At 44.3% G+C, this 13,189-nt stretch overlaps 1 protein-coding gene across 1 annotated transcript in view; it reads right to left on the bottom strand.

The window, feature by feature from the left end:
• The window catches only part of LOC119015215 (aryl hydrocarbon receptor-like), a 59,089-nt gene that overhangs the window by 4,020 nt on the left and 41,880 nt on the right, over window positions 1–13,189 (bottom strand). Inside the window, exons 3-10 of the mRNA XM_037091022.1 lie at window positions 5,924–6,111; window positions 5,751–5,840; window positions 3,189–3,315; window positions 2,957–3,096; window positions 2,673–2,875; window positions 2,452–2,561; window positions 2,211–2,352; window positions 261–1,986 (exon numbers count right to left, since the gene is read on the bottom strand). Coding sequence (XP_036946917.1) covers window positions 261–1,986; window positions 2,211–2,352; window positions 2,452–2,561; window positions 2,673–2,875; window positions 2,957–3,096; window positions 3,189–3,315; window positions 5,751–5,840; window positions 5,924–6,111 — 2,726 coding nt within the window. The remainder of the gene's footprint in view (window positions 1–260; window positions 1,987–2,210; window positions 2,353–2,451; window positions 2,562–2,672; window positions 2,876–2,956; window positions 3,097–3,188; window positions 3,316–5,750; window positions 5,841–5,923; window positions 6,112–13,189) is intronic.

Raw genomic sequence — 13,189 nt, 5'->3', positions numbered from 1 at the left:
TTTTACATTCTATGCTGCTGTTTATTGTGTAATACAGGTTTAAACAGGATGAATATGGAGTCTCCAGCCAGGTGTACAGATGGCAACCTAAACTCTAGAAAGTTTAAAACAACAATCATGATGTAAGATACGTTGCTACAGTCAAAGAAGGTCGGAGACGCAGGCTTCTATGACTCAACTATACCAGCATCTCTGTGTCTACAAAGCTCGTAAGATTCATCATTATCTAGAATCTCTGAGTTCTCTAACGTAGTGTTTACCTGTGTCTGTTCACTGAAGTTGATGAACTGCTGTTGTATCAACAGGCTGTCCGGGTCGAGACCGGCGCTCATCTGGCAGGACAGCGGCGCCTCATCAGGAGTCGGGATGGCCGTCCTCCCCAGCACGGATCCGCCTCCGGGAAGACTCTGATACAGACAGGAAGGCTTGGAGGGGATCTGGTTGTTGGCGGGGTTTAGTCTCTGAATGGGGTGCACGCCATTTACAGGCACGGAAGGGGGGGCGTTTCTGAACATACAGCTGCTCGTTGGCACCATGTTCTGCTGAACGGGAAACGATACGTTTGAAGTCTCTGGAGTCCGGAACACGGGCCTGCCGTTGATGGCGTTCTGGCCAGCGACGACACCAGGAACGGGATTCCTCTGGAACGCTGACATTTGGTTGAGGCAGGCACCCATTTGGTGTCCACTGGAGATCAGCGGCTGCTGCTGCTGCTGCTGCTGCTGCTGCTGCTGCTGCTCCAGCGGCCATGACAGTCTCTGATTCTCACTGTTTTGTGTCTGGAGTGAAAAGTGTCCCTGCAGGCAGCTGGTCGATGGAGGATCTGCAGTGAAAGCGGGTTTGTTTGAAATATTTTGGGTGTATGTTTCTACAAAGGCTTGGTTTGGGACTGAGGAGTTCCACTGGTTGCCCTGAAACTTGAAGACGGGATTGGCGGTTTGGTCATGTAGGCCAATCTGAAGGTTGGGCGTCCTCATCTGGAGCTGGTTCGGAGCCATTTGGTTTGGGTGGATCTGATTGGTTTGCCTGAGTGAGAATCCTCTGAGGTTGTTCTCCTTGGCGTTGACCTGTAAGGTTCTCAGTTGGTTCTGAGCGCTAGAGTCCACCAAGGTGGGGTTGAAGGAAACTGGAGCGCCAGTGGAGCCCTGTCCAAGAACATCAGGAGTTTGTTGGGAGGTGATCTGCTGAAGGGTCGGACCGTTGAGACCAGAAGAACCCATCTGAGGAAGATCCATGTGGGTCAGTTTCATCATCCCCAGGATTGGATTTGGTTGCCTGGTGATCATATCCCCTACGTTTGGTACTTGTGGCTCCAGAGGCCAGCCAAAGTCCTGCTCTTCACACTGGTCAAGATTCTGGTTCTGCAGGTCCAACGTGGAGTGGCATTGGAGGATATCGTCCAGCTGATCCGGCAACTTGAGCCCGCCTTCCCTCTGGAGCTGCTCCTCCACGTACGCCAGGATGTCGTTGTTGAGAATATCGTTCAGGTCCTCGTTCATCTCGCAGCTGTTGGTGCTCATCTTCAGCAGGGTGCTCTCCCAGCTCTTCAGCTCATCCGGCGCCACATCCAGGGCATCGCTGAGGTCGTTGTCCCCGAGGATCTGCTGCAGGGTATCCATCATGTCCTGAACTGTGGCCTCGGACTTCACCAGGTTTCCCGCAGGTTTGGGTGTGGTCTCCAGCCAGATGTCTCCGGGCACGCTGACGGTGGCGTGGGTGTCCTGGAAGACGGCGTCGTTGAGCGAGTTGAGGTTGTTGGCAGTGTCTTGTTCACAGTAGATGGACTGGTCCTGGTTCAGCATGCAGCCCAGGATGGAGTTTGGGCTGACGGAGTAGCTGTCCAGCTTCCTCTGCTTGGGGGCGGAGCATGTCGGGGGGTTGGGGTCGATGGTGGGGACGATGTCGTACAGCAGCGCCTCTCCAGTTGCAAAGCAGAACGGCAGCTGCTGCCGACGGAGGCGCAGCTGCTCTAGGCCTTCTTCATTCCTGTGACGGAAACAAACACGAGTGAGTAACCAAGAAGCGTTACGTCAAACTGAAACAAACAGCTGATTAATCCTTAATCAATGAATTCAATTTTTTCAACTACAGTGTCTGAGTGTTTTGTACCTTTTATTAAATGTTACCATAGTCTGTTCAAATACAACATTTCTGTCACAAAATACTGGCAAATGAAACAGAAAAGCAGAAAAATGTCACATTTAACCTACGTGAGAGCTTTCTGCCGGGCCACGATGAAGTCCGGCTTCCCTCCTTTGAAGACCAGCCTGGCGTTGGCCTGGACCCAGATCCAGGACCTGGTTTTACTGAGCAGCCTGAAGTAGGTGAAACCACTTTCTCCTGTTTTCATCACTGGAGTGAAGAAAGAAAGAGTCACATTTATTCATCAGAACATGTTCAAACTCACATTTGATGAGCTGCAACATGATAAATAAATAACACTCCACTGACTTCTGAGGTGGTTTTCGGCGCAGTACATCATGTCTGCAGCGTGGATGAAGTTGTAGCCTGAACCTTTCATGCAGAGCTCGATTTCACTGTAACCCAGAACCACCTTCCCTCTGTGGAGCAGGAGAAGACCAAGTAAAATCAGGTTAAATGTCAAGATGGAGTATTATGTTTCAAATTGAATTCTGAGGAGACAGAGAACACGGAGAAACATCTTCATCCACCTGGTGTCGACGCCCATGGGGGTGAAGTCCAGCTTGTGTTTGGTCTGGAACAACAGCGTCTTGTTGCGGATCTCCAGGATGGATGGCGGCTGCATTGGCGTGGCGATGGCGAATAGAGCGAGCTGCGGTGGGATCAACGTCCCGTCCTCGGACACCCGGTTCTGACCATGGACCAGCTTCAGGCGGCCGCGGAAATTCAGGGCCTGGAGATGAACACAGAGGACGGATTAGACGTCATCTTTGAAACGTCATGGCTTCAAACGCAGATGATCTGTGAGCTTTACCAGGAAGCCGGACGAGTTGTCGAGCAGGCAGCGGAAGCGACAGCAGAAGTTTCTCTCCAGGAAGGCCGAGTTCTCTGGAGGGATGTTCTTTGGGTCGTGGGTCATCACGTTGCTGCTGATCTCCGCTGAGTTCTGCTCACCTGCAGGAAAAGAACCAATCGATTACTTGTGTCTTTCTTTAAGATGCTACATGAGGTTTTTATCCACAGGTTTCAGGTTCAACTGGACTTACTGGGACTCATTGCGATGCCATCTTGCTGGCTTCCACTGGGGTTGAGAGCGAAGTGGAGCTGGCGTCTGAACAGAGCTCGGTCGTCTGTGTGGATCAACTCGAACACGCTCTGATGGACGACGTCCGACTGAAGACGGACAAACAAACCATCACATCTCTGTCTTACTTCAATTAAACTGCGAATTACTGTAAATTAACAGGATGCACAGAGTATAAACTGAACTAAACAAAGCACTGACACAGTATTCATTCCGTAGGCGATTACATCTTAGTTCTGTGGCTTTTGAGACAAAGTTAGCAAATTTATATCTAATTGATTTGTGTTGTTTTTCATGTCACCATATTTTTTAGAAAAACAAAGAACATTTATGGAACTGCATGGTGGAAGAAAAGTTTCTGAGGCCTTATCAGGAGACAGGAGGGGCCGGAGCTAGCTGATTAGCATGCTAACTTCAGCAGACATATGTTGTCATCTGCCATCAGTTGATGATGTTTTTTCAATGTATAAATCTTAAATTCTGGACTTATTTTAGCAGAATTTATCATCTTGAGACTGAATTGAATCATATCTTAGCAAACTTTGCAAAATAAGCAAAAACTGTATCCTTGTATCCACATCCTGGTCTTTCAGCACTAGTTTTAAGTTGTGTGTGCTTTAAACTCAGCTCTTATCCAATATTAAATAATAGATTTTATGTGTTGGTTGGAACTCTGGCCCTCCTCCAGCTCAGCCCTCGTTCGAGCGTCTTGTTGGCGAGCTGCAGCTCCTCCGCTGTTTGTTCTGGCGAAGCTGCGTTCAGAAACTGATGATGCAAGCGTAAACACACTGGCGCTCACACACGGCGAGAACAAGTGGATGAACGGCGCTGAAAACACAGAGACGCCGTTGTGCTGAAGGAGCGAGGTGCTGAAAGAGCCGCACCTCTTACTCAACCGTCGACAAACAAACCCTCCTTTGTCAACGGCGATGAAAAATGGCTTCGGCAGGCTTTGTTGAGCTCAAAGCAACCCTGAAGTCAGGATATGTGAGCACGAGAGGTTGGCGAGGAGGAATTAAGCTGAGCAGTAACATCTCTTTCTTCTTTTGAACCAGTTTTATCTCCTCTGCATCAATGATTAGAGCTGCTTTTGTAAAGAAACTTTAAATGGTGAAAAATAGTCAAAGCAGCTGGTGAATTTTTGGCTTCAGCAGCCGCTGTGGCCTCCACAACAAAACGCTTCCTGCCCTGATTGGCATCCTGACCCCAGATTGTGTTGTGGAAAAGCTGTGGTGTGTATTTATGTGTGTGTGTGTGAGTGTGTGAGTGTGTGAACTGTTTACCACGTGCACTCTCCCCAGGCTACGTTTTTTTTTTCCCTCCCTTTTCTCCCCGACATCGTTAACCTCGGTTCAAACGGATGTGTTTACAAGTCAAGAGTTCACAGCCAACAAAGTCGTTCAGTTCTCATCGTACACACAAACACACACATTAAAACGCACACATGCAGTCAGACACATGACTCACACGTGTTTCACCCTCTGGCCCGTCAGCGTGTCCGTCTTTTAGAGCGTCGTCTGCATGAATTACTGAACCACTCTGAGATGTGTAAAACGATCCTCAAAGTGTCCGTTCTGATTTTCTTGTTTTTTTTAAGCGTTGTTGTTTTTAAACTTTGGATAAATAAACCTGTCAGAGCTTTGGACAGCTTCAGGAGAGGACGGAGAGGGAAGGAGGGACAACTTTCTCTTCATCTCTACCCTAAAATTGGCATCACATGTCCAGAAATCCTCCCCGACACAATCGAAGGAAAACATCAGTTAAAATGAGGCGCTTCAAAGATTTTATTTGATTATCTACCGTCAAGCAAAGCTCGTTTTCAGTCCTCTGCAGTGCTTTATGATTTTGGTAAGTTAATTTGGTAAGTTAACGCAGCTCCTGCATTTCCAGATTAATTGTTTTTCAGCGCATAAATAAAAGAAACCAATAGAATCGAATCAAAATAACTAGGTGAACTAGGTGGCCAAATTTCCTGTAAATGGATGGATGAACAATTATGGACGATCCGTCCACAATTTTTACAAAAAAATAAGTTCAGTTGCTTTGTGTTGTTGTTGTTGTTGTTGTTGTTCAGGTCACCTTTCACACATTTCTGATAAAAAAGACAAATTTGGGACGATCCGGTCACATTTTTTGTCCAAATTGATATTTTTCGTTTGTATTTTTCAGGTCACCTCTCACACATTTCTGAGAAAAACACGTAAGAAGAAGTAAAACCTCCACAAACAATCCATTTTATCAGTAAAAGAAATGAAGAAGTGAAACCTGACAAACCATATTTACTGGAGTTGTGCAAACAGTTTTTCAGCGTAATTGCTGGTATTTCAATGAGCTAATTTTCAAAACAGCTTGTTCTTCCTCATATCGACTGATTTTATCACTTCTGAGAGAGACAAATGCTGCTCTGAAGAAAAAACATCCCGCTCGAGAGCTACACATGAAATTTTCTTAATTTTCTGTCTTTGCTGTGAGTTTTTTCTTCTCTCTGTGCCTAAAAAAGCCGTTGAAAAGACTCGAGTTCTACCTGGTGGAAGCCGAGGAAGTCCTGGATGGTCGGGGACGTGTAGAAGACGTATCCTTCAGCCGTCACCACCAACACGAAGCCGTTCAGCGCCTGAAAACCAGAGACAAACTTTGTTCAGAGCTCCGTGTCGTCTGTTGTCCGTCACACAATCTGTAAAGAAGCAAACTTGTTACCTGCAGCAGCAGTTCTCCCTCGGAGAAGCTGACTCCGTCGATGGATGTCATCTGGGTGGAGGCGGTGGAGGAGGCTGAAGGAGTGACGCTTGTGGAGGAGGAAGGCAGCGTGTTCGGACCGTTTCCCCCGAACATCAGGCCTCGCTCACCGGTCCAGCTGGAGCCGTTTGAGCCTTTCTTCATGGTGGCTGAAAGTGAAGAAGACGACATTTTTTAAACGTACAGAAGAAGACAAAAACAAGGAGAGATGTCAGGACATTTTTCCAGCCAGGTTTGTGTAGCGACAAAACTGGATGTTTTTGATGTCGGGACAGAAGCAGCTGTTATTTGTCGGCTTAAACCCTCCCAGATATTTTTTTAACAGTGCGACAGGACATTTTCCTGCCATGTTTGCACCAACAAAAAACAGATATTTTTGTTGAGACATCAGAAGCCTCCTCAACCAAACTAATGAAATCCCTGTGACTGCATTTGGAAGAAAAATCAGGAAGACCCGGTAACATTTTTTTCCTGAATTTGTTTCTGTAGTTTCTGAGCTCTCATTCATTTCACCTTTCACACTTTTCTGAGAAAAACAGAGAAGAAGAAACCACAGACGGGAACCGAAACTAGCTTGAGGAACTTTTACTTTTCTCCACCCAGTTTTTTAAAATTCCTGCACAGAGGATAACAACAGCTGATTATGTTTACAAAGATATCTTGTGAAACGGGAGAATCTTGAAGTGAGAAAAACAGAAAAGAGGAACGACAAAATCTCCTTTCATCAGGGCGGAGCTGCCTGATGTTTCCTGTCGTCTTACAACACCATCACTCAAATCTTCCTCCTCTTCCTCTTCCTCCTCTGGCACCTATCGAGCTGTTCTTATCAAAAGAGAAAAATAACTGCCCCGAGCACCTTAAAATATCCTCTCAGAGAGGAAGCAGGTGGATTCAGAGAGGAAACCAGCTTAGAAACGATGATGGACGAGGAAAAGAAGCTTAATTATCAGCAGAAAATCAGCTTCAGTCTGTATTTTAGTTTATAGTTCATCCTCGATTACTGCCAAATTTAGACAATGAGACGTTCAAGAGACGTTATGAGAAAACGCGGGGGATGAAGACGGTAATTAGTCGCGGAATTCAATCTGATGAATCGTATTAAATTTGAGTATAAAGTTTCCTTGAAGTTTTGTGCCGTCAGACATTTTTTAAGATCCTATTCCAGAGAAAAACTTGAGCTTGTCACATATAATCACTGTAAGGAACTAAAATATGCTCTACATAAAACATTTCCAGGGAGCTGGATCTTATAATCAGAGGGTTATTATCCAGTATCTCCAAATTATACATGAAATTCTTTTTATAATGGGTTTGTTGGAGAAGACGCTGCGTGCTTCCATCGGCAGCCATCTCATTTAGGAACAAAACTATTAGAAAAACCAGCCTGGTCCAGATCGATCTGAGTCTCTCCGACAGCGTCTGAGGCCCTCGTCGACCACTTCACATGATCCCTGTCTTCCAAAATGGCCGACACCCCGCTGTGCTCGGTCCGCGAGGGAAACGCCGGGGCCAACGGGTAATTTTGTGGCTCTGCCTGTTATCCTCGTTTGGCCTGGACGTTTTTAACAAGGACGGGGCTGAGCCAGCCTCCGTGCACTGTGTGTGTGTTACTGTATGAGTATCAGACGACAGTCTGAAGCATCACGGCTGGTTTCAGAACTTTTCCTCTCTGAACCAGCCAGCTGGGCCTTCTGCTGCTCACTGGACTGATCTACTGATTATTTCCAGGATTCATTTGTTTATTTTTTCGGTCATAATAATTCTACAAATTGTGAAAAACATCCATCATAAGTTCACCGCCAAAGAATATACGCTGACGAGCAAAACATAGCTTAGCTTAGCATAAAAGGTGGAAACAGTTGTTGGTACTGAGAATACAGAAAAAACAGCTCAGGCATTAAGGTGGACAATTAAAGCAACATTATGTTGGGTTAGTTGTAAAATATATGTTTGTGTATGTTCCTGTGTGACATCTAGTGGCAGTGAGTGTCTCCTATATCTAAACCTTTAACTTTTAGCTGTGTTTACTTTGTGTTTCTGCATCATTTACTGGCTGGTTTTGCATCAATAGGAGAATTCTTGGAGCCCGAGCTTGCAGGGTGGCAAACCTCCAATATGTGTGAAACAAGTGAAATGCTGCTTTGGGACTGTGAGTGGTTGGCAGCACCATTAATCACATGAAACAAAACAGGCAGTGTGAGAGTCGCTGGTGTAAATCAGCACAAGAGGGCACCTCAGTGCCGTAAATAAATATGAGTTCTTCTGTTTTCTTCTGCTGATTTACAGCTCATGCCAAACAAAATCAGTCTTGGTTCTTTTTCTCCCGTCTCGTTTCAAACAATCTCCTCGGCTGTTTAGTGTATTTTGGTATTTGCACCAGCTGTTTCTCAACCCAAATTAAGTGTTCTCTTCAGATTTTTATGGCTCGTGGTGCGTCTCTGTTTGGGTTGCTAGAGTTGCCTAAATACCTCCAGCGTTTGGATTTCCTGCCACAGATCGAAATTTAGTTCCTGAGCATGAAACTCTCAGCTTCTGAAATGTGATGCAGATACACCGGGAGGAGATTTAAAGACTTTCTCTGTGCTTCAGTGTGTTTAACCAACCCATCTGGTTTGGTTGTCCCCTGGCATGTTCTCGTCTTTGTACCAGGCTGCAAAGCAAATCTCAAATTATCTGAATCCGTTGGTCCTTTCATGGATTCAACCAGACTGTACTCTCTCCTTTTGGCTCTTTCATGAGTGTTTTTGATGATTTGTTGATCTTTGTGCTTGTTACTTTCACTGGAACCAAGTATGGACCAACCGGAGTCTCAGTTTCCTTTAGAAGTTAAAGCAGTAGTTACACGTCAACTACAGTTTTGACGTACCACTTTAAACTTCCTTTATATTTCACTAACTTTAGTTATTAGTTCCTCAGTAGATGACATGTTGCATCAGAGCCAAAGTAGCACATTTTGAAATTGCTGTTTTCAGTCGTGCATCAAACTCAACACACAACAAACTGTCTTCTCTTACTCCCAAATGTCCACTAGATCCGTTTCAGTCACATATTTGGTCCAAAACACAGTACTTCATAATTAAATGGTGAGAACATTGGAAAAATCTGCAATTGCAAATGTTTTTCATTGTTTTATCTAAAAAAAAAGGATAATTTTTCCAGCACAAAGTTAATTAAATAAGGAAATAAAGAACTATGATGAGTTGTAGACGTTTAGGATCATTTTACATACATTTCCAGGAATAAGAACATGGAAGGACAATGAAAAAGATGGAACAAAAGATGTCTAATCTCACTCAGATTTCTATAGATTACAACTGTAAAAGCTGGTTACCTGCGCTCACACACTGAACCTTTCACACGTTGTGAAATGTGCCAACATGCGAGTTTAAATAACAGCTTCATGTTAAAGCAGACCTCTTCTCATTTTTAATCCCATGCTCCTTTGCTCCCCCCTCCTCTCGGGGAGTTTTCGTCTTGCGCCATGCCAAATGTTTGACTGCTCCCACGGCACGCTCTGCACGGCGTTTAACATGATTTATGGCAAAACACAACAGCGCCAATCGATTTCATGCGCTCTCACATTTCATGAATTTAAATACTGAATCCTCTTTTGTTTTGCAGGCCTACAGCAGCGTTTAGGTGCACACAAGCTTTTCTTCTCCTTCTTTTTTTATTCTGTTTATTTATCCAAGTGAGATTAGCTGAGCACATGCACTCCCTCTCAGCAAATCCCTCTGCAAAGATTCCCACCTGGGAGCTTCCTGCGACAGCCACAGTCTCCGGCTCTTAACCACTGGAAGCTTCCCAGTTCAACCACAGATGTTTAGCAGCTTTAGTGGAGCAGTTTTTTTTAACCAGCTAAAAGCAAAGATATTTAATTCACTATTGTTTATGCAAAAGAAAAGCAGGAAGTTCCCACATTATCAGAAGAAGGAACCAGCAACTGTTGAAAAACAGATGAAAAATTTAGTAACTTTCAAGATAGTTGCTGATTTCCGTTGTGAGCTGCAACGCAGATTTGAATTAATCACCAACTACTTTGATAACCAATGAATATGTTTGAGGAATCTTTTAAAGGAAAAAACAGTCTAAATGATCTTTTTCCTGCCTTTTAATTATGAATATTTTCTGGTTTCATTCTTCTCTGACAGTGAACTGAATATCTTTGTGTTTTTCTGACATTTTATCAATCAAACAACTCTGTTTACAAAGTTTGTTGGTTGGTTATTTGTTTGCTGGATTGTTGGTTTATCAGCAGTGATTTCCACAAAACTTGGATGGAGTTTGGGTTCCACTATAGACTCCATTGACTTTTGGTGCAGATCCTGATAAAGGGACAGTTCCAGTTTTTTTTATTTATTTTTTTTTTTTTTATCACTCTCTTTGACAAAATAGGACGTTTTTGATACCTGTGACGAAGTAGAATTTCATGCAGATCCCCAAAATATCCAGCTCGAGAAGGTTTCAATATGCTTTTTTTTATATATTGGATTATTCTTGATTGAAATAAAGCCGCTCTCTTGGGCCTAGGTGGAGCTAGCTAATTATTTTTAATTAATTTAATCTATAAAATTGTGAAAAACAGTCATCACAAATTCCCAGAGCCCAACGCCACGTCTTCAAACTGCTTCTTTTGTCCAAAACCCAAAGACTCTTCATTTACTGTCATTAATGGCAAAGAAAAACAGCAAATCCTCACATCTAATTTCTAGATCTGCTGCCACCGGAAAAGAAGCCAGTAGAAACGAGTCCAAAGAGTCTTATAATCAGGGTGGTCTTATATAAACTCCAGCTGGGAACTTATTTGTTCCTGATTGCAAAGTGTGCTGAGGAGTAAAATCACCTGGTGGAGCGAAGCGCTGCAAATAAAAACCGTCAGGCTCTAAATCACATGGTTCGACATTGTTTCTGTAACCCGACCTCAAACAAACATTCCATCACGAAGCAGGAATGACAGGCGACGCTTACATCAAACTTCTCAGGAAGATGACACAAAAAACTGGAGCTTCAAATTCAGATAAAGTCCAGACTGATACTTGACAAGATGGAGCCTGAGCCCTTTGTTGACAAAATGAGACACTTGTGCACATTTCTAAAGGCTGGGCGATGATTAAAAGTGCAAATATGGAACAGTTGTCCATAAACGTAACACAAACAACATGCGGTGTGTGTGGGTTGTTCACAAACATTGAGTAAAGATGTATGTTACTCAAAACTAGACACAAGAATTTCTTAAGAGTGTGCGTCTTTGTCTTCGGTTTCACTGTTGCCTTAGTGTGGTTTTGCTGTAAGTGTGTGTGTGTGTGTGTGTGTGTGTGTGTGTGTGTGTGTGTGTGGAGGGTGGGGGGGGGGGGGTCTGTCCGGGCATGCTCAGAGTTAACACACATGTAGCTGGAGGCAATCTGGATTAGTGGTTCAGCGTCTCAGTGCAGCAACAATGAGCTATTTTAGTATCACGAACAACAGGGCGAGGCAGGAGATGGATGAAGAAGAAACGCAAGGTAAAAATAGAGAAAGTGTGAAAGTGTTGCACAAAATTAGAAGCGGGGACAAAAGACAAAAAGAACAAACTATCAAAACCAAGCGCCGATTAGAAAAAATAAAACATTCAGCGGGCCGGTGTAGGTGCCCTGGGGAACTCCCGGCTCTTCTCTGACGTGGTAAAAACCCACTTCATTCACCCCTTTACCCCCGAGGCTGAGGTTTTAACAAGTAACAGCTGACTTCTACTAATATGCCAGAACCCTCATAAAACAGGAGAAAACCCCAAAACCACCTCCACCCCCTCACTCTCCTCTTCTTCTTCTCTGGCTGTCCATGAAGAGGGGCCCTGGGGCACTCAAAATACCCCCGCCCCTGATTTATTTGTATTGTTCACAGATCAAAAAACTTTCCGGTTGGTGCCAAGACGCCCTCTCTTCCTTCCTCTTGATGCTCCGATGGTTTGATAACAACTTTCTGGGGCTATAATGAAGTTAGAAGTGTTGCTGGTTGGCACTTCTGGTTCTGCACGGCTCACAACTCTTCGAGAAAGAGATCTTGAGTACTTTTACTTTGAGATAGATGAGGTATATTTTGCTGATTATACCGTTCTGTACCGGAATCCAACAGTACTTTTGGCTCCAAATATGACCGGTATTACTGTCAAAACAGAATTGAATGTTGTGTTTCCACGTAAACAGTTTACTGGCTAACACTAGTGAGATAACACCAACTAAGACGGTGAAGAAAGCCTAGTTAACTAATTAATTACATGAAGATGTTGATGAACTTGGCTGATGTTCAGCTCTCCGTGAGCGCAGCGCTGTCTGAAGGCATGCTAATGTTAGCGACAGGCGTTGCAGGGGACGTGGTTGGTAGGCTATCAAACACTTCAGTCTTCAGCTGTAAGACAGGGTTTATGTTTGACCAGGTGTGTCCTCAGGTCACATTTATTTACATTACAAATACTGCAGCCAGTTTTGCTCTGACTCGGTGAGAACTGTCAGAGAGGTGACGTCTTGCTCTTTCTCTTTCACTTCATATGGAAATTTGGCATCAATTGAATTCAACCTGAATCGGTGCTCTGTAACACAGTCAGGACCAAATACAAAGTTTGGTAACCAACCCTTGTTTTCAAGTGGTTTTATCGTTAATGTCGCTTTCACAAAGTCACCCAGGGCGCTCTGGCTAAAAACAACAGAGGACAAACACAGAGTTTATGTTTTTCATTTAGTCTAGAATTTAAACCTGCAAGCAGAAAATGAATCGTATTTTTCAGAAGAGGTTTAAACGGGGGACAATCTCAACCCTGACGGTGTCATTACTCTATAACCATTACACTGTGAGACCATCATTTACTTCATAATGATACGTTGAAGCAAAAAAAAACTGTTTATTGCCAAATTAACGGGAACAATTGTCAGTTACGGCCCTCAAAGGTTTCCTAAAGATCTGTTATGTTGACAACAGAACCTCAGGGGAACCGTCTGTTTTCTCCTCTATACCACAGAAACCCACCCCGTGTACTTGATGACCTCCGTCATAAAACTCACAGTACATGAAATCATTTGAGGCTGCTGCAGCCCCTCCACTGCCTCCACCACCCACCACCATTTCTCTTTTCTATCATACTTGCGAACACGCCTCCCTCCCCTCGCCGCCCCTCCATCTCCCAACACCCACTCCGAAGCACTTTGCGGTTTCTGTCGACTTTGAAACCCAAGAGCTGAATGGAGTCATTGTTCT

This window comes from Acanthopagrus latus, chromosome 24 (genome assembly GCF_904848185.1).
Source record: "Acanthopagrus latus isolate v.2019 chromosome 24, fAcaLat1.1, whole genome shotgun sequence".
Classification (NCBI taxonomy): domain Eukaryota; kingdom Metazoa; phylum Chordata; class Actinopteri; order Spariformes; family Sparidae; genus Acanthopagrus; species Acanthopagrus latus.
This window is presented reverse-complemented; position numbering and strand designations above follow the sequence as displayed.